The 21,414-nt window shown below is 45.0% G+C and overlaps 2 protein-coding genes across 3 annotated transcripts in view; one reads left to right on the top strand and one right to left on the bottom strand.

Moving 5' to 3' along the window:
- The window catches only part of ced-6 (PTB domain-containing adapter protein ced-6), a 32,038-nt gene extending 30,655 nt beyond the window's left edge, over positions 1-1,383 (bottom strand). The window contains exon 1 of the mRNA XM_084607533.1: positions 1,226-1,383. The gene's annotated coding sequence lies outside the window, so the exon portion shown is untranslated. The remainder of the gene's footprint in view (positions 1-1,225) is intronic.
- A 267-nt stretch (positions 1,384-1,650) lies between these two features.
- The window catches only part of LOC146186976 (uncharacterized), a 33,873-nt gene continuing 14,109 nt past the window's right edge, over positions 1,651-21,414 (top strand). Inside the window, exons 1-8 of one of the 2 annotated variants that reach the window (XM_084607531.1) lie at positions 1,651-1,995; positions 2,086-2,148; positions 2,407-2,535; positions 5,613-5,780; positions 9,213-9,343; positions 14,701-14,766; positions 17,301-17,343; positions 20,725-20,961. In XM_084607531.1, coding sequence (XP_084463657.1) covers positions 1,912-1,995; positions 2,086-2,148; positions 2,407-2,535; positions 5,613-5,780; positions 9,213-9,343; positions 14,701-14,766; positions 17,301-17,343; positions 20,725-20,961 — 921 coding nt within the window. In that variant the 5' untranslated portion in view covers positions 1,651-1,911. The remainder of the gene's footprint in view (positions 1,996-2,085; positions 2,149-2,406; positions 2,536-5,612; positions 5,781-9,212; positions 9,344-14,700; positions 14,767-17,300; positions 17,344-20,724; positions 20,962-21,414) is intronic. The other variant, XM_084607532.1, reaches the window with a different exon arrangement.

The following is a 21,414-nucleotide window of genomic DNA, read 5'->3' as shown; positions in this document are numbered from 1 at the left end:
TCGCGTCCGATATTCCCGGCGATCGCCCTTTTCAGCGACGGCGAAGGCCCAAGACGTCACGGCAATTTGAGACCGCGTGCCAGGTAGTCAGTGAGGCGCGCTACGGGACGCATACCTGTCCCGCCCAGGGAAGGGAAGAAGACCGAGACAAGAACAATACACTAATAAAAACAGGCCAAGTTAAGCGCGCTCGCCGTTCCGACACAATAGAGTCCCAGCGACGAATGTCTGCGTGGAACTCGAAGGTCGCCGCCAGAACGTCAGACGCCGCGACAGCGCACAGGCGCTTTCCCTTCAATCAGCGCGACGCGACAGGTTCCTTGCGTGTCGCTACCGCGGCGAGGGCTCAGCTGGTCAAATTCTAGATTCTAGAGGCACGAAGAAAAACGACCACCTTCGAGACCCGCAGCTGTCACAACACCGGTTCTGAGTCGAGCAGGCGAGCGGCGTTGTTGTCAACGGCCCGACACATCACGCCAGCTGACCACAACTGACGCGGCCTACGGGCAGTAGGGGATATGCGGACACGAAGGCTGGGTCAGACACCGCAGAGACTCGCCAGTCCTATTTCTCACGGAATGACGCTGCGCGCCGTCCGTAAACGCTTCAGCGCTCGGGTCAGCGCTGAAGAAGCGGACAAGAAAAGAGAATGAACAAAAAGGAAACACCGAAGCCAGCTACCAGCAGCGGCGTGCGGGCCGATCGGTGCCTCGTACGATGACCACCGGCAAATTTTCGTGCATACGCAGCAAGATGTCCAAGATGCACTAGCCGCCCCGGACAGTTGCGACACACGCCTCTTCTTGGAAGCAACATTTGAAGGCCAAATACTGACGCATGCTGAGGCTATTACCTGCTCGAAGCAAGTCTACGGGCTCCGTACACTCCCCACCTCCTCCCTTTACGAGCTCGCCGGAATAAGTTCCGTAGCAACTCGAAAGTCGCCCCACAGTCAGCGCACAGCACTGAACGGAAGCACAACAACACAGAGTGAAATCCGGCGCACACGAGATGCACGTTTTTTCAATTATTAGGCTTACCAAATCCATTTCACGACGGAGGAAGACCATCACTAATGAAAATTACACACGAGGAAAAACAAACACAAAGCTACGCGAAGTGGCAGCGAGCTGGCGCGGTGCAACCAATGGCGAGTGCAAAAGCAAAAGCATCTTTTTCTCCATCTTGTATTTTGGTCGGACGCAAAAGCAGGCTGTGCACTTACCTGCGCTCAGAAGCGGCCCTCCAACATGACAGCATTCACCACAGGCACCCAAAACAGAAACAAAGTTCGCCCATGACGCCTACAGTAGTCCGTTCCCAACAGGACTTCCCAGCTGCGGAGCTCTCGGAAGCTCTGAATGCTTTGAAGGGAGGGAGAGAGGGTCATGGAGAGGGCATCTATGTACCAGCAATCTAGAACGAAGCTTTGAAGCAAACGCAGTAACTAGCGCTATATTTCCCAACACTTTATATATAATAAACAAAATAATGCACACATAGTCAATAAGAAATTTTTAAAGATAAAGTTATGATTATACCGCATGATATTCAAGTGTAAATGGGCAATGATTTATTTTTTGCTCTGCCTTTTCAACACTGTTTGCCTCATGCTGTTGTCTGCTATCCGTTGTCTCTCTAGAACAATTTTACGTATCGGCCATTTTTAAAGGTAAGTGCTGGTACGCGCTGGCGGGCGGCTGGATAGCGGGTAACCGCGATGGCTTCATTGAGACGGTGCCGTCGGTGAAAATCTCGAAGTAACACAAGAAAAATGCTGCAGCTATGAAGACATGGGCAAAGGCAGCATTTTCGTTGCAACCTTGCGTGTTTCTCAGTGAGAAAAAGTGCTTGTGTGTAGTGCTCGATCGTGGCTAAACTCGTGCGGAGGGACAAGCCCAAAAAATCGATATGTCCACCGCGTTCTCGGACGATGGATCTTTGCCAGACAGCAGTGATCATGAAGATCGTGAGCCCCTCGATCAACGCGTGCAGGTAAGCACATGCAATTCGTACTGTTGTCATAGGTGTCTTCCTTTGGATAGCCGCTCCCGCGTCCTGACGGGAATCACTTTCGTTTTGCAGTTTGAACTGGAGCGCCTGAACACGGCGACGGAGCTGATAAACAAGCTGGAAATTGAGTTAGATGTAAGTATTCTCCGCTGTAGTTTACTGCCTCTAAAAGCTTGTTGCATGTGAATGCTTGAAAGAAGTTTTGAATCTTGCACATGCGTCTGACTTGGGAACTGGTAACTCACACTAGGTGCGCGAGCCACTTGCACGTTGCTTGGACAATTTGTACTGCGTGTTTATGGTAGCACATGCATTTTTCTTTTCGAGCGCTTATCTGCTCTACGTGTTCTGAAGAAGGAATCGCCTATCCAAAGTTGCATCTCTCTGTTGCAGGAAGCAAGGTCCAACTTTCGCCTCCTCCTCTCGGAGTCGTCTCAAAAAATTAACCAGCTCGCCAAAAAGCTGGGGAGTCACGTTGAGAAAGCAAGGCCATATTACGAGGCTAGGATGAAAGTAAAAGAGGTGAGGTTTTCGCGTGTTTGAATAGAGTGTGATGAAATGACCTGCATTTATAAACATTCAGAAAGGAGACGAAGTGTCTAGCCAAGCTCTGAACGTGTGTACAGGTGCCTTGTAAGCAAGATGATCATTCCGTGTGAAGAGAAGGGTTTCTCGTTTTAAATATTTCTCTTCGAAACCTTTGTTAAAGCTTGGCTTGGAGTAAGCTTTGTGTACAAGTCTGTAACGGAATCCGTCCTTTGTTATTTCTCTGCTGCTCATTCTGCATAGTTAAATGAGATATTTTAAACGCGTGAGTGGATCAGTTAATTCACCTGCCTGTTTATAGATGGGTCATTCATGTGCAATGAAAGTTGTGACTTTGATAGTTGTTTAGCTCATGTAAGCCACAATTATTGTATCAGTCATGTCATAGTCGCAGAAAAATATGCTATGTATAATAAACCATCCAGCTTACATTGGGTGTTTGTTTTTTCATATCTCATTTGCAGTTCTTTTTTAACCTTTGTGCTAGCGAGCACTGCAGCCGCTATGAATGGTTCTCTGGTTTAGGTTCAGTCTCAATTTTGCGGTTTTTCCCAGAATGCTTGAAACTAAATTTTAAAGCAAGTTGTTGAGTGATTTGGGGACGATAGTTACAGCTCAAACGACAGGACAAGAGAGAAAGATTGAACACAGCATTGCTCGCAACTGAAGTATTGAATAACAAATGAATGGATGGATGGAATATAAGAGCATCCCTTTTGAAGCGGTGCTTTGCCACGTTCCCTGTGGTGACAACACGGGGGGCATTGTATTCGTGTTCTTTTAATCTTTCATTAAGACAGCAGCCAGTTTTTCTAGTATACTTCTTCCCACAGGACACTGGCAAGGAATAAATCGCTCCTTACTGGCACGGGATGAAATGTTTAGCGGGCCTCTTCGAACAGCCTTGAGGTTCACTGTTCGAGGAATTCACTTTCCTGACTAGTCTAGATAGTCGCTTATGCGCCGAGAAACTAACGTCCTTTTTCCGCACGCTTTCCAGACTCCTTAGGTTGTATGAAACCTGGTGCAGATATGGCACGGCAGCAACCTTCCTCATCTTTTTGTCAATATTAATTTTCCATTCATTGCTGTCCTCAACTTTTTCTTTAGTCTGCTACGGAAACCATAACTTTCGAAAAGCCTACGTCAGGCGACCTATTCGGTTTTGGAAGCTTTGCTCCAGCCTGTGCTCGCATATCTTTTGCATGTGAGCTGTGTTCCATCTTTTTTTTTTCCCATCTTTCACTTCAAATTTCAAAGCACCGATTAGAGACTGGCTGTATTATGAACTGAGCCAGGTCTATGGCTCCTAGGAACATGTAGCGCCACCCACAAGCTCACCATGAATGCTTGCACCTGTGACCTGGATTGACATTACTGCCATGAAACTTCGGCTGCTAGACCATGCTGGTGGGGTTGTAGGGCACCAGACGTCATCAATTGTTCGAGACACATAAGGCAGCATGTTCTTGGGCCCAGCGATTATTGCTTTGCGGCGCTGATGCCAGTGCAAGCCACATGCTCAAGCTTTTATGTTTAAGTTTGGCCCAACTGTAACGGATTTGTGCATTGCATTGGGCAAGAAATATGTGCTGTGCAGAGTTGCCTTCAATGGGTTAGAATCTGTGTGCAGAACCGTCATGATTTTAGGGTCCATTTGTCTTTGCACACACTACATACCTGTGATTAAAAAACATGGCTTGAGTGGGTGCTAAGCATAATCACTAAGAAAGGTGTGCACAGACCAGGTGTGCATAACTTTCCTGTGCTTGGGTAGGTCGTTATGATTAATTTATCGCTTATTACAAATTTAGCTCCACCTTGGGATGTTCTGCTATACACTTTGGACAAGATAGTGAGCATAAATGCCAGCTTTAGTGGGACAAAAAGCATGTCTTAATGTGCACATTCAGAGTCTCGCAAGGGTCTAAATGCACAAGAAATGCGGGAATGGACACAGCTTCAAACCAACACTTACCCCAACCTACATCAATACAACATAATGTTCCCAGAACACTACACCTTGGTGCAATGACCAGCCCACCGCCTACCATGTCACATGGGGGTGCACAGGCCCCAAACCTCCACACATAAACATGCACCATTCGGAGGCGCAGTGGGAGGCCACTCTGCAATGCTCTGATCTAGAGACCCAGCGTAGGCTGGTAACTCAGGCAAGAGCGGCAGCCCAGGCCACTGGGGTCTTGAAATGAAGACTCCACTCACTGCCCCCCCCCCCCCCTTTTTTTTTCTTTTTCTTTTCCTTTTCTTTTTGAAATAAAGTTTTCTCTCTCTCTCTCAGAGTGTGGCAATAAAATGTGCTGCTGTTATTTTGTCTAAATACAGTGGTCTTGATAGTGCTGATCACTGATTGTTCATCACGTCTAACCGGGTGCTTAACCCACTTTATGATAACACAGTTAGTGCTTGCAGTCAACAAAAACATATGGTGAAAATGTGTGGCCATAGTGTTTATGTGTTCTTCTTAATGAGCACTGCAGAATTGCTCTGTCCATTTGCTTGAGATTTTAGTTTTGAAAACTACTTACACGGCTCTGTAAAACCAGCCCGTTTAAAACCTCCAAGCTGGCCTTCTTTTTATTTTTGCTTGCTAGTGTCACTGTCAGTGTATTCAAAAATCGCTGACCCGTTACTAGACTTTGTGTTAGTCTTGTAGGTAACTCGGTGTGATGACTCAGTGGTTATGCCGTCTTGCTTCTGAGCAAAAGGGTGCAAGAGAAAATGCTGCCCTCATGTATTGGTGGAGTCGCAATGCAGAGGATCGTTTCTGTGCCGCAGGACTCCAGTGTGTGCTAAAAAAAACCTCAGGTGTTCAAAATCAATCCAGAGCCCTCCACTGTGATGCCTCCATCTCTATCCCTCACTTCGCGTCCTCCTCCATTCCTTCCTTGATGGTGCGAGCCAGTTGTGCACCAAAAGGCCCAAGAGTCTCTGCTCCTTTCCTATTCTCATACTAGTAGATGTCCTGGGTGTTTGTTTCTCCTCGAGTGGTTACCTTTATGGAGTTTGCAGATGCCGCTTGTCTCACGCAGCTGGAAGAGGCTGCCCGCAAGGCTTCCCTGCGGCACGAGCGGGCGACTTTGGCCCACGGTACTGCGCGACAGATGGTGGCACTGGCCGAAGAAGGCCTGCGGCGACAGGGGGCCCAGGGATCTCTGGACCCTGTGTTCCAGGAAATGCTCAACCAGGCCACCGTACGGGTTAGTACTATAATGCTTCAGTTTTTCTGTCCTGGCACTTGTGTCGGCCTGGCTTAAGTGATAAAATTGTATTAGTTAAACTTGCAGCTAGTGGCAAAACGAACTTCATTGATCAAACCGCCTCAACATTTGCTTCAGGAATAGACAAAAAAGTGCAGGAGCCATTTTCGTTAAGGTTCTATCACCCAAAGCAGAGGAACGCATGGAAGGGGAATACTGAAGAAATCCGGAGTGGTGGTAGGCAAGTTGGCCACGTATTATCAGAAACGTTTGTTTGCGTTATATCTTTTTTAATAATGTGGAGCGTAGCTGGCCCCAATCCGAAGGTGTGTGAAATCAGGACAGCTCTTAACCCACAAAGGAGGGGGGCTTTGGACTCCGTGCAGTTGGCATGCGCTATGGTTGCTACTGTGGCAACGTAAAAAATTGCAGTCATATGTTTCACCTTAGTCCAACCAAATGTGACAAAATCCATTGTTGTAAGGACTTTTCTTTCAGATTTAGAAGTCAGTCATATTGAGCAGCACTCTAATTTGGCATGAAAGCATTGTTTTTGAGCAACAGATGGTTTCATCTCTACTAGGCTACAAATTTGCTCTTGCCAACACTGCAGCATGGAGACATCAAGATTGTTACTTACATTCTACATGTCTTTAAATTGTTCACTGAAAAATCTCACTTATTTTTCTTTGTGACGTTTAAATTCACCGCAGGTTTGCATTGTTATTATTACGTGCTGGATTTTTAGTCCCCAAAAATTGATGTTAGGAGCAAAGTATAGGGTGGATGCATGCGGCAGGAAACACGGGGGAAAAAAATGCAATGGAGGTGATGCTTGTTTTCACTTTTTTATTTCTTTCTGAAGGTATTTTCAATATAACAAACTAACTAGGCTAACTTTATGCAATTGTGCAGTTTGTTTCACGATGTTTGCTATATGGAAGATCTGTGCAGAGGTTAGATGGGGTCGCCATTATGTATCGTAACTGGGAACTCCTATGGTCATGTGGCAGTGAATAAGAGTGTCACTCTGGACTGAGGATAGAGGCTTAGGAAGCCACTACAATGTGTCACTAGTCTCGCTTTTCCAGTGCTCAGGGGAATACCCCAAGATGTGGCATATTTTTAATAAGGGAATGAATGATTACTCACTAGCATCTACCCAAGCACAATCACATGGCTGCAGGGAAAAGCTCTATGGCTTCCACCGAAACATGGTAGTTTAGTAGAGCAAACGCCCCAGACAGGCGGGGGTCTGAGTTTTGAACCCAAAACCAGGCCAAATGTTTCTTTATTAACAAATTTTCTGTTGTAAGTTCCATAGCTTCTTTTTGTAGCTGTAAAGGCTGCACTCTGGTAGATCCTAATGAGTAATTACTCCCTTATTATAAACCAGCTCCACCTTGGGGGTCCCCAACACACATTGGACAGCTCCCTTTACAGCATTTACAGCTTGGAGTCGATCAATTCGCTCTCACCGTACTGTATGCTAATTATTCTGGTTAACCTAGTTAGCAGAGGGTCTGCTTCTGGTAGGCAGTGCCCGGGTTGAGATCTCAGGCCATGATGAAATTTTCTTCAACTGTGAAGTTTCTGTGAAAATGCTGTGCTTAGGTGGATGCTAATGAGTAATTGGTCCACCTACTACAGCTATCGGAGTTGATATGCTTACTTGCATAATAGTACATGAACGTATTACTTTTCTTCAGAACTTGGCCAGAAATTGGGGGTGTCAAGGAAGAATTGATAACTGCGCTGGTAATACACTTGAATCTTGTCAATTTTAACTTTAAGAAGGCTCAAGACATTCCGATATTGCTGTGTTAACTCCAGCCTCAAGCTGCCCTCAACCTATATGATGCTTACAGAACCAGCGTGTTGGTCTAAATAAATAAAATTTGAGCAGAGTGAGTTGAATTTAGTGAGGTTTTCTTTCAATTAAAGAAGCTTCATATATCATCATCATCAACAACAACCGGACTAATCCCACTGCACGGCAAAGGCTTCTCCCATGTTTATCCAATTAGCCCGGTCCTGTGGTAGCTGCATCCACTTGACCCCTGTGAACTTCTTAACTTCATCCGCCCACCTAATTTTCTGTCGCCCGCTGCTATGCTTTCCTTTTCTTGGAATCCAATTTGTTACCCTAAGCGACCATCGGTTGTCCTCTCTTTTTATTACTGCATGCCCTGCCCATGTCCATTTCTTCTTTTCGATTTCCACTAGAATGTCATTAACTCGAGTTATTTCTCTCACCCACTCTGCATGCTTCCTATTTCTAACGTTACACCTACCATTTTTTGTTCCATAGCCCTCTGCATTGTCCCCGACTTAAGTTGAACCCTTTTCGTTAGCCTCCATGCTTTAGCACCATAGGTGAGTGCAGGCAAGATGCAATGCACAGTTGTTTACTTTCCTCTTGAGCAATACCGGTAAGCTGCTAGTCATAATCTGCAAGTATTTTGCAAATGCACTCCATCTCAATCTGATTCTCCCAGTTATTTCTCTTTCATGATCCAGATCTGCGGTTACTACCTGTCCTAAGTAGAAATATTCGCCTACGACTTCCAGTACTTTTCTACCTGTTACAAATTGCTTTTTCCTCGCCACATTGTTAAACATTGCCTTAGTCTTTTGCATATTGATTTTCAAGTCTACCTTTCTGCTTTTCTTGTCTAGGTCATCATTCTTTGTAGTTCATCCCCTGAGTTACTTAGCAAGGCAATGTCATCAGCAAATTGCAGATTACTGAGGTATTCTCCATCTACCCTTATCCTTAGCGGCTCACATTCCATGTGTCTGAATACTTCCTCTAAGCAAGCTGTGAACAGTACTGGGGATACCATGGCTCCTTGCCTAACCTGTGCAGTTGCTGTGCAGCCACTATATATATCTTCTAGTACTTTCATATACGGATCGTCTACACCCTGATTTCACAATGCCTGCGTGACTGCTGATGTTTCTACTGAATCAAATGCTTTTTCATAATCATTGAGTACTATGTATAAGGGCTGGTTATATTCCGAGAATTTTTCTGTCACCTGGTTGATGGTATAGATATGATCAATAGGTGAGTACCCTTTCCTAAAACTTGCTTGATCCTTTGCTTATATATATCTTTGATATATCTTTTGAAAGAGGACTGATCAAGAGTTGATGGGGAGCCTGAATTTGCAAGCTGAGCCGTTTCGACAAGGGAATTGTCTTCAATACGTATTTTGTCGTTTAATATAGCAAGTGCAGTCAGTGTGAGAATATGTCCACTGTGCAGGTAAGCATGTCGTATATATATTTTTGCTCTGGGAAGAGTGAGCAGCCTTGTAGTTTCTCTTTTGAGGCTGAAGTTTGGCTTCCACTGAGAGAGGCTTTTGTTCTGCTGCATAACCGGTGCAGTGTGTCTGGTGCTAATGGTGGTGACAATGGTGGTTGCAGGTGAACGAGGCAGAACGGGAGCGAGTGCTGAGCCGAACAGAGCAGGGGCGGCTCTGGCATGCCTGCAGGGGTCAGCAGCAGACTGTGCTGGACCTGCACCAGGCACTCAAGAAGTCCATCGTCAAAGCCAGGTGACACACATTACACACCAATATTTTTTGCTGCAGTAAAGGGAACTGGCTAAGTGATGCATTGGCTGTGTGGGGAAGTGACAGTAGCCGCGTTTATATGAATGCGACAAGAGTGCATCATATTAACTTTCTAGCGTATCGCACTCATGTAAACCGGCGCAATGGGCCAGGAAAGCACATCGCATTAATCCGCCAGCCGGGAGTAGATCGAGAGGGAAAAATTGACTTACGTGGTGTATGTAAACAGAGTGGTGCATCATGTTGCGAATGATGGGAAGGCACGCCATTGCTCACTTTCGGTGAGATCTGGCCTGCGCTGACAGCAACAAACGTGCAAATGGCACGCAGGATGTCTGCGGACAGTGCATGTGCTAGGCATGTCCTCTTCTCTCGTGACGAAACAACAGCATTCTTCGCAATCATAAACGAAATTAACATCATTCAGCTACTCGATTCAATACAATCATACGCATTTTGAACTGATCCAACAGAAAATGGAAGAGTTGGCCAGCAGTGTTCCAACTGGCACTGCTGTGAATTTCAGCTATGCGTACACGGATATTTCTTGACGTATGCCAGCCGAAAAGCTTCCATCGATGGATGGGTGGATGCTTGACGCGAGCACACTTGCCTAGAGCGCTGAGGCGGTGAACTGCTGGTCTAAGAAAAAAAATATTTTTTAAGCCTAGCACTGTCTTAAGACAGCGAAAGCTGTATTAAGACCGCCAGGCATTATTCGAGCGCTCTGAATACGCTTGTTCAAGCCTGCACTGTATTCTGACCTTCCCATAAAATTCATTCGTTGATTGTGAGTCTGGTAGCACGCAAGGACACTTCACTGGAAGCTCTCTGTATCCGGCGGCGCCGCTATAGATGTATGTAGGCTATCGTGTATGGCAGGACGTGAGCATTAGTCTACACTGCTAAAATAATACCAATGAAGAAGTGAATGCTGCAGTAGGATGCATGATGTAGGTATTGTAAGACCAGCAAGATGCGCCGTCTGCTTGAGTGGGAGGCATCGTCGTGCCGTAAGAATGCAACCAAAAGAGTGCGATCGGTTTCGCTCTCACTCATAAATGAGATGCTAAGCGGCACCCCTGACTTGGCATGGCACATGTAAGCAATAGCGCATCGGTTCATCGAAATGCGCTAGGAAATATGATGCGTTACCATCGCGTTCAAATTTACGCGCTAGTGTGGGACGCTGGCAATGTGGGGAACCGGCAGTGGTGGCCTGGCAGTGTGGGGACCCAGCAGTGTGGGGACCCGGCAGTGTGGGGACCCGGCAGCGTGGAAACCTGGCAGTGTGGGAACCTGGCAGTGTGAAGAATTGTTCGGGGCAGAGTGGGATGAGCGTAAAAGACAGCATTTTGGTTGTAGCTGCTGCTTCTGCAGTACAAAAAGAGATTGACAGTTGATCATCATTTGTAGCAATAGGCACTTCACTTATAATGAGTCAGCAGGTTAGCTGACTTGTCAGGTGTTCAGGTTTCTGCTGAGTTTAGCCAGACATCTTGTAGGCCAACTTACCACTTGGCAGATTAGGTAAAGCAAATCAGCTGAATTAGTTGCAGTGACAGTATAATACAAATACAAGAAGTGCAGCTATCCTTATTTCATTTGCTTTTGTAAGCTGCATTTTAAAAAAAAATCTGGATGAAGGCTGGCATAAGATTGACAACTGAGTTTTGTGGCACAAGGCACCGAAAGCCTTTTTGAACTTGACAGCTTAACTATGAAAACTGGATGTTAATTCTATGCTAATAGGCTTCGCATTCTTACCTTTTACCTCTTAGCTGCTTATGGCCTGTCCTGTTATGTTTTTATTAGCATTACTGCCCTATTTGGATGTCTTTTAGGTAGCTTCCCAGCACTGCAAAGTAATGAGAGAGCCTCATTAGAAGCTTGCGTTTTTTTTTCTTATGCGTGTATTTCTGTAGTGCTTCTATTTGCGATCATGTTTGGATAGGTGATGATTGCAGAATATCACTGTTTTTCTTTCTTTCTTGTTCTTCCTTTCCTAACAGTCACACACACATACACACATCAAGACTTCAGCCATTAGGAGCATTTAGCACGCATCACCGGAGAATTGGCATCACGATTACCAGAGTACCAAAAAGCCAACTGTTCGAGCATCACCATGCGACATAAAAATCAGCTACGCCAGACGTTTAATGCACTATAATTCAGTACTCTATCTCGTGCAGCCAGCTCACGATAAGGCAGACTTAAAAAGAGCTCCGATTTATTTTAACTATGCGGAGCCTTTTTAATAAGCATGTTGTCTTGAGACCAGAACATCAGTTTGAATAAAGGGACCATTTGCTTGAGAGAGTGCATATTAACAACCATCTGCTATCGTAGTAGTGGAAATGAACTACCGTATTTACTCGCATAATGATCGCACCCCTGAATTTTGAGGTCAAAATTCCATTTTTTTAATTCCCCGCGTAATGATCGCACCCCGAACATGGAGCCGCCTGGTGGTTGATCTGCAGTCATCCCACAGCGAATGCATTTCGACGAGTTCCCAACCTAGTCTAGTAACGTTGGAGTTCCCATGATTCCATGCTTTGCGGCGTTCGCCATTTTGCAATTCGGCAGCGTCGTAGCGTGCTTTGTGTTTTTGTGCGAGTTTACGCCATTTCACCATGGGGCGATATGCCAGTTACACCGCCGCGTTCAAGCTCAAGGCTGTCGACTATGCACTGGAGCATGGCAACCGCGCTGCTGGCAGGCATTTCGGCGTGGACGAAATGAGGATACGCTATTGAAAGAAGCAGCGCGAGAAGCTGATGGCTACGAACAAGACACGGCGGGCTTTCCGTGGACCCAAAACGGGCAAGTTCCCTCGTGTTGAGGCGGCGGTCCTAGAATACATGAGGGACCTTGGTGGTGCAGTGTCATTAGAAATGATACAGACGCAGGCGCGCACAACTGCCAGGAAGCTGGGAATCGCCGCAAAGGATTTCCGCGCTAGCTCCGGTTGGACGACTCGCTTTATGCGACGGAATGGACTTTCCCTGAGGCGGCGGACGTCGTTGTGCCAGCAGCTCCCAGCCGCGTATGAAAGCAAAGTGATAGACTTCCATCACTTCGTCACTAGGCTTCGCGAAAAATGCGCTTACCTCATGTCGCAAATTGGAAACGCTGATCAAACTCCACTGACGTTCGACATGCCCCGGAATACAACTGTGAACGAGAAGGGTGCCGGAGCATCCTCGTGAAGACGTCTGGCGCAGAAAAACAGCGATGCACAGTCATGCTTGCTGTGACGGCCGACGGGTGGAAGCTGCCACCATACGTGATCTTCAAACGGAAGACTATTCCGAGGGGAAACTTTCCCCGTGGCATCCATATACATGCACAGATGAAAGGGTGGATGACTGCAGACCTGATGGTCGACTGGATCAAGACTGTTTGGGGAAGAAGACCAGGAGCATTTCTGCTTCCCTCGCTTCTGGTTTTGGACAGTTTTAGGGGTCACCTTGTGTACAGCGTGCGTGCCAAGCTGAAAGAGCTGCGCACGGACATTGCAGTCATTCCTGGCGGCCTGACTTCGCTGCTGCAGCCTCTCGACGTGTCTTTGAACAAACCGTTCAAGGACAACGTTCGACGACTTTATGCTGAGTGAATGCCGATGGGCCAGCATGATTTGACGCCGAGCGGAAAGATTAGAAGGCCATCCGTGGAGATGCTGTGCTCGTGGATCACAGAAGCGTGGAGCAGTATCCCCGACGAGGTAGTGGCTAAGAGTTTTAAGAAGACAGGCATATCTAACGCTTTGGATGGAACGGAAGATGACTTCCTGTGGGATTGTGAAGATGCTCCCAGCGACGACACTGCCGTTTCCGATGAGTCGTGCAGCAGTGAAAGCGAGGATGGCGAGGATTCAGACTTTGATTAGAGTACTGACAAAAAAAAATAAATGGGCATTGTGCACTCCATGTGATGCTTAATGTGCGTGTTTATTGCAAAGGTAAGCCTTACTCAGCTTTTATTTTTGGTTGTAATCGAGATATATGTTCTAAGACGTCTGACCTGCAACTTGTTTGCGTTTTCGGTGCTCAAAAATTTTTTGTAGAAAATTTACCCCGCGTAATGATCGCACCCCGAAATTTGCGTCAGTATTTTTTTTTAAACAGTGCGATCATTATGCGAGTAAATACGGTATACTTCGACGGCGAACATAGGAAACTGTATCATAGTAGACAGTGTGCATTTAAGAGAACACTGAACACAGCGTCATCAAGTTATCGTTCTTGTCCAGTTGTTTGCTTTTTTGTATGATTTTTTTTTCAGGATGTTTGTTGGTGGCAAAATTAGTGTGTTTATAGGAGAAGAAATTCAGTTATAGGGGAGTATGTTCTCATCACTACACTCAAGCTCATGATGTTAAGAGGATTGGGGGCTCTGTGACTGCGTGACTGGAAGGGGATGCGTAGCATGAAGGAACTGCTGTTATATTTTGCACAATATAGTGAGAGTTGTCAGGAGAGTCAGTGCTGTTTGCTTGTTCAGTATTTGCCAAAGTGTTAAGAAGATTTGTCTTGGTGATTGAGAATTTTTGGGTTAGTAATGCATGGTCCAAGTAAATGGGATGCTTTCGCACATAGTCTGCACCTACATATTTCAGCTGGTGTTTTTAAAATAAAGCTGGAATGTTTCCTGAAGATTCAACAGGCTTCAAAGGTTTGGATATGCAAAAATTGTTGGTAAAACTTTTTTTTTTTTTCTTTTATTCAAAATTGTGTCCTAGTCACAAATTAAAGCCATGATGACCTTCAGGCTTCCCCTCATCATGCTGCAGGAATGTGGACAAGTTTGGTGATGGTGTCATTGTTGCTGAGATTTGAGTTTTGATTTGATATGGGTTGTCTTCGTCCACATCCTTACCTTGTGTCGTTGAATGCCACCAAACAATGCTCTTGTTGCTGAGCCTTCTGTGGCATTGGTTTTCTTCCTTCAAGCAAATGTTTCTGCACCGGAAATTGACTGTCTGCCTCTTAGATGACATCGGCACTGGGGCCCCATACCAGGCACTGTGCACCGTGGAGAAGCCTGAACGCCATTCAGTTCTTCTTGGGAATTATGTCACCATTTTGAGGGCTTTCTCAAAAATCTTTGCTTGCTTTACCAACACGTTTCACATATGCGGTCCTTTTAAGCTTGTTGAGTTCTAGGAAGTTTTTTAGTTGCCTTCAAAGCTAATGTGAATGAATATGTTGGACCAAAAATAGCTATATAGGAGGATAACTGTCATTACATTGAGTTCTCTATTGGCAACTGTTATTTTTGTTTCCCCCCCCCCCCTCCCCCCACCTCCCTGCCCCTCCCCTGCAACTCCTTAGTCTGTCAGCGCGCAGAAGCTTGCTACAACTTAACAATTTAGCAAACCAGCATGAGCTTCAGTTGCTGTGAGTACCTCAGCCTTACATATTTTTCTGCTTCTTTTCCTTTTATTAGTACAACTACCAAGCTAGTACATTAGTCCCATTGCATTGGTGTCAGGCATTGTGCCTCTTAGGCCATTGCTTTTGGTTAGTTCATTGCTTGAGTTAGCTTGTGCTCCCCCCGATCCTCTTTTGTTCCCGAGACCTAGGCATGTTTCCTCTTTTTTATTTTTTTTCCACAGTTGTTTCTATTTTGTTTGACCTGCTCACTATAATTCCACAGTTGAGTACAACTCTTGAGAAGCTGACCAGACATTCTACAAAGACCTTACATTTGTAGCATTCAAGTGGGGTCAGTTTTCTTCTTCGAAGCAGCTCCAAATATAGGCGTTAAAATGAAGCATAGCTGCAATAGTCAGGAGCTGTTAACCAGATGTGCCATAGGAGAATGGTAGTCAAGCAAGTGCCTGTATTGGTTTGCTGTGTACACGTGGATGAATCATGACCTAACCTCACACGGGGTGTGATTTGGTGCTCCTAATATAGTAACACCCTCCAGAGTGTTGCAGAGTATGCGTGGGCCTCACATGCAAGATTGCTTGCACTGCAGGTTCAATAACTACTTGTAAGGTGCGCTTTCTGGGCGGCGATATGATTTGCCTTTTAATAACTTGAGCCTCTCCTAGCTGTCATTTTCTTAGGCAGGTATACTAGGAAAGCAGAAGTGCCGTCTATTACATGTGTCTAAATAAAAAAAAAATATGAAGACTTTAATGGTAGTGTTTTGTTTAACCAGAATTACTACTGTATTTTCCAGTGTATAACATGCACCCCTCATATTGAGAGGATTTCAACAAAAAAGAAATTGGTACATAAGACGCGCCCTTGTATAAAGCACACCTTAATTTACCCCTTTAGAGCAGCAGGACTTGACTATACATACTTGTAGTATGTCTATCGCAAAATGCTCTGTGCCTGATGAGGACTCATTGCGTTCTAATGACGAAAAAAAAAGAGGCAACACTCGCGCCCGAAAATATTCTAGCACAGTGAGAGCAGAAACACTTCGTTATTACTCAAAGCCTCGAAAGGCTTTATCTTCAGACGCGCTATGAAGAAAAGTTTGCAGATTTCTTGCGGTTGCATTGAAGCATCCTCTTCGCTCTCATAACAGTTGCGCTCGAATCCTGTGACACGCGCGGCAAAGCACACACATCAAGTGGAAAACACTTATGCAGTAGCCACTAAACAGTGTTGTAAATCACAACTGGAAAAGTGAATCAACTTTCCCTGGCTTGCCTTGGAAGTGTGGAAAGGACGAAGAGTGTGGATGTCGCCATCTTTTGGCATTTATTAATATTACTAATGCTCTGGGTGCCTGTGAAATGACCGTGGCTGTTGTAATCGCAGAAATCGCTACCGCCACCATTTCAGTACAACATTCTCCTTTGAACATAGTGCAAGCGGAGAAAAAAAAAAAACACATATAAAAGAAGCACCTTTGATAGAACGCACTACCAACCTTTTTGTGAAAAAGAAAAAAACAGGTCTTATACAGTGGAAAATATGGTACTTACATAGTTTTTTTTTTTTATTTGAGTAACTTGCACTTCATTAAAACTAGTAATGTGAAGACTAAAAAGAAATATTTTGCACTGTTGTCTGGTTTCGTAATAAAGGGTGTGTTTGACAACGATGCTTGTTTCAGAGTGTTTATAGTGAACAGACTTCATAAATTATGATGTGCCTAAAATGTTTACGCTAATCCTGTAATTTACAAAAGGAATTAGCTTATATATAACAATAATCTTGCGCAAGGACCATTGCTTGTTGTCAGTTATATTCATTCGGTCAGCGCTAGCAACTGCGTGCAGAAATTAACCTTTCTGCTCAATGCAACAAATCATCAACTTTAACCTGTGTTCAACTGATGGCTCTCACTTGATATTTACTTATGCGATTTAACTTGCCTTTAATGTACACGGCTTTGCCTTCTAATGGAATAAAGTTTCCAGATAGACTTGCTGATCTCATTTTGACATGTTCGGCTTCTCCTAATGGTTATGTACAGGGGAGGTCAAAAGTTCCCAGGCCGCAGGTTTTGCCTCTGGTCAGCATATTCTGACACGTGAGATCCCATTAAAGCTATAAATGATCTCAGAGGTTAAAATAATGCTTCTTCTACCCTCCACATGTATTTTGAGATTTGGGACCATCGTAGCTGCCTGACTATACTGCTCAGAAGCAGACCCTGTGGCCTGGGAACTTTTACCCCCCCTGTACTACATGATATTTCAGTGCATTAATGAGGTTTCCCTGAAGTAAGGGTGTTAGTGGGATTTTGTGGTAGCCGCTGGGGGGAATTAAACAGGAACGATGCAGTTAACTGGATTCTTCAGGAGCCTCTGAGTGGGAAATTTAATCAGCCTTAGTTCTGTTGACCTCAATGAGAGTAATCGTCTCTCCAGTCAGACAAAAGCTGATTGGCGAAATTTAACAAAGACGTGAGCCCAGAATGCATTGCAGATTTCTGAATGTTTGTGATTCCTCAATTCCAGGCCATACTTTGAGATGAAGGCACAGCTGAACGAAGCCCTCGAGGTAAGTTAAGCTGTAATCACTGAACGCAGCCACGTTGTCTTGGTGCCAGAAATCTGTCTTTTATTTTTGTGTTGTTCATTTTTTGTGTAGGCTCATAATAGTTGAGTTATTGTCGTTAGAGTATGAATACTAGTAATGTGTACCTGGGCCTTGGGATAACTTTAATGCCAGTTTATGACTTGGATTCTTATTTGCATGCGCTTCGCTTTTTGACAGTGATCTTGTTGTTAAGAATGCGTTGATGCTTTTACTGTCGGCTCTGCTAATTTTAAATGATGTGGATCCGGTCACTGCCTGCAATTCCAGAAGGCTCTCCATGCATACTGGATGATGATGATGGACGATGACGAGATTTTTGTTTATGTGGCTGTTGTATTGTGTTGCAACACAGTTTGCAACCCAAAATTATTTTGCATGTATTGAAGATAATTATGTGTTTATGTGGGAAATGCAAAGGATTTGTAATCCCAACAAAATGTCTGGATAGCCTGCTATGGTCTTGACCGAAACAAGCAGAAATAATATGTGAAAGTGGGGTATATTGTCGCGTTATATTGTTATGAAATTAACCCTCGGAGACGACTATTTGGCCAATCATATAAAGCTGCTTCCACAATGAAAACTTGGTTACAGTGTCCAGAGGTAACATGTTTCGTTGTGTCAGAGAATAAAGAAATAAGAGCAGTGAATAAGTCGCAGCATAGAACATGGAGGAATGCGTATCTGTTTTGTTGCTCTGGAAAAAGTAATTCTTATTTCAACACGTGAACACCTGTCATCTTTAATCATTCCGGCCAACCTCTCTGCCTTTCCTTTCAGTAAATCCATCTATCTATCTACCTGGCTGTCAGGAGTTCCATATGCAACCGGCTTCACTGACTTTGTCAAAACTGCGCTAGCCACTTCGAGAGAAATTTGTATCCACATGCACACTCATGTACACTGTGGTGCAAAGGGTTGCTGCTACTTTAATTGTAGTTACAATTTTCTCTGATGCATGTCCAGGTGTGAGCCTGCATTGAATTAAAATCATCATTTGGAATTTAGTCGCATTTCACATTTCCGTAGGCACAAGGAAGGGAATGGAAATTTTGTACAAGCACTGTGGGCAGGGAAGGAGAACTGCCGTATGAGGAAGGAGGGAGAACATAGGAGTATCTTATATAAGCCATCTAATGCATGACTCCAGGAGCAGGGGTCTGAGAGGTACAATGGAACATTAGGTTCTGCAGAAAAGAAGAAACAAGTTCTGCTGGCAGCAGGGGCCAGGGCAGACACCTGGTGACCTTAATGGCTCAGGGTCCAAGTTACAATGCTGTATTGGTTGCCTGAATTGAGGACCTCATTCTTTAAAAGAAAAAGTAGCCACTAGCGGTATTGTACGAGTGCATTGCTTTGAATGGCAGGGGGCTTGAATTTGTGCCAGCATGGTAACTTTAGGAAATTTGAAAGCATGTCTTGCTTTCTTGTGTGCATTTACTTCAAGTCCAAGACCCTCATGCATCCTATAGCCAGCAATGGTTTTCTAATGCATAGAAGCAGGAATGATGGTTATTTTGCAAGAAAAATATAGTCACTTGATGAGGCACTCATACCACTCAAATCGAAAAAAAATTTATGGAGGTGGCTGGTTTAATTTTATTGTAACGCGAAGGCATTAATAGGCCATTCGACAAAATATATTGGCAACAGTTGTAATGGACACTAGGACGTCCCCAAGAAAATGGTGCGAACAGAAAAATGAGGCTCGCCATATGAAGAGAACTGCATTCGCAAAAAGTAATGCTTTTGCATTTCCGCATGTAAACAGATTTAAGTACCTCTATTGAATTTTTATTCCTATTGCTGTACATTGGCTTTCTAAGCTTTGATAGCAACATTTTGTAGCCAAGAAAAGAGGCAGTACATTTAGAAAGGCTTTGCCCACAGTCGTAGCCACCATGAAGCTCTATTTGTTTAGTGACTGTTCTGGGAAACAGTGAAAATGACTTTTTTGGTTTGTTTCAAGAAACACTAAAATAAGCTTCACTTCCTTATTTATGTTAGAGTACGCTTCGTTGCTTTTACTACTTTACCTTCCATCTGTTGCCCAGTCCCTGATAAAATGCTTAGAAATAGAGAATAGAACTTCAGGTGCCAGCAGACTTACTCTGGCTGTGCCATAAACTGTTGCCTTGGTGTGTTCCGTGTCGCACAGCGAGTTAACGATGCAGTTTTTCCATTCATTTGTCCTCTGCGTAAGTATGGTTCTTTTTGGCAATATTTTCTCTAAAATCTTTGCAACACTGATAAGTGTCAGATAAGTGTGAAAAACTTCTCTCAGGTCACAGTGCCACTTTTGTCAAGTAGTCAGCTTCACTTCTTCTTTGGGAGGGTGAGGAATATGTGAATGGCGTATAAAGCCTTTAATGCCTCATGCGGTGTCCGGCGTCCGTCCTGTCCCACTATAGCTCTCAATCATGCCGGGCACGTGAGAAAGGTATCTTATCTTAGTTCTTCTTGTCTAGCGTCATGCCAGCGCAGTTGCTATGGCGACCGTCACTGCTAGTTAATGGTTAATAGTGATAGATAATGATAGTGGTAGAGATAGTGACAGTGATTATGATAATGACAGAGATGACTATTACGTCGTCACCTGGTGACATCATTACAAGTCGTGACGTCGTGATCACATCCGGCCATGCCTAACAACCAGAACTGACGTCATGGTGATGTCACATCCAGTCATGACGTCAGCAGGCGATTCACGCATATACGAAGCTTACCCCGGCAGGCGTCCGTACCCCGCCTTTCATTTGGCGCTTCCTCGATCGCCACATCTCACAGCAAACAGAAGCAGAAGCAGTACATTAGGCATTAGCGGCATTTCAAATTGGTTTACAGGAAAGAAAATGTGCAGTATCTGTTACAATTCTCCACGGACACCTTAATCGAGCCATAAGGAAAAGGAGGAAGGTGGAAGTGAAAAAAGAGAGAAAGAGGTGCCGTAGTGGAGAGCTTCGAACCTCCGCGCTATAGAGGCTTTCGTCTAATTGCACGTTAGTGGTCCAAAGTGCCGCCTAGAATTTTTATGCCGACCCTACCCCTTTACCACACCACTGTGCCCCCTTTTCCAGCATGAGCCCCGCCATGGTGGCGCAGTGGTTACGGCGCTCTATTACTGTTCTCAAGGACGTGGGATCGAATCCTGGCCGCAGTGGCCACTTTTCAATGGCGACAAAAAGCCAGGTGCCCATGTGCTGTGTGATGTCAGTGCGCATTAATGAACCCCAAGTGGTCTATATCTTCCGGAGCCCTCCCACTACAGCGTCTCTCATAGCCTGAGTTGCTTTGGGACATTAAACCCTGTAAACCTAAGCCTAAGCCTTTTACTGCGTGCAGGAACAGAAGAAGCGGGTGTTCCACATGGAAGAGGACGTGATGCGGGTCAAGTTCTCCTACACGGAGGCCCTGCACAACCTAGAGCAGATCAGCGACCAGATGCACCAGAGCCGCATGCTCATGACTAGCAGCAGCAGTGGAGGCAGCAGTCTGCTCAGCTCCGAGGACGGCTTCGCCCATGCCGGGGACGGCTTCCCGCCCCGACTGGTCAAGTCTTCCAGCCTCTCCAGTTCAGAGGCGAGTGAAGGTGGCATCTTGGGATGTGTGGCAAGTAGGGGTGTGCGAATATTTGGAATTTCGAATATGAATTGAATGTGTTTGATATTCGATTCATATAAAAGAAGAAACTAGTATTCGGGATTTTCGAATATTCCAGAAATACAGAATTACCTGTAACGCCTCAATGGCTGTGATAGCAACCAAATAAATAAATAAATTAAGACACTGAAAGTTCCCCGCAGTTTCCCTGCACTGCGCGCTTCGCTGAAAATGATAATAATAATTGATTCACAGGAAGGGTAAGGCGCAGTATTTGTCACACTCTTGTTTCTGTGGACACCTGAGCCGTGCTGTAAGGAAAAGGGGAAGATGGGAGTGGAAGTAGAAAGAGAGATAGGGGAGCCCTAGTGGAGAGCTACGGAGTAATTTCACCCACCGGGAAGGGGGGGGGGGTCTTTAACATGCACTGAC

Source organism: Amblyomma maculatum, chromosome 6 (genome assembly GCF_055883805.1).
Source record: "Amblyomma maculatum isolate TAMU_Amacu chromosome 6, ASM5588380v1, whole genome shotgun sequence".
NCBI classification, from domain to species: Eukaryota; Metazoa; Arthropoda; class Arachnida; order Ixodida; family Ixodidae; genus Amblyomma; species Amblyomma maculatum.
Note: the sequence above shows the minus strand (reverse complement) of the source record. Positions and strands in the feature narration are given on the sequence as shown.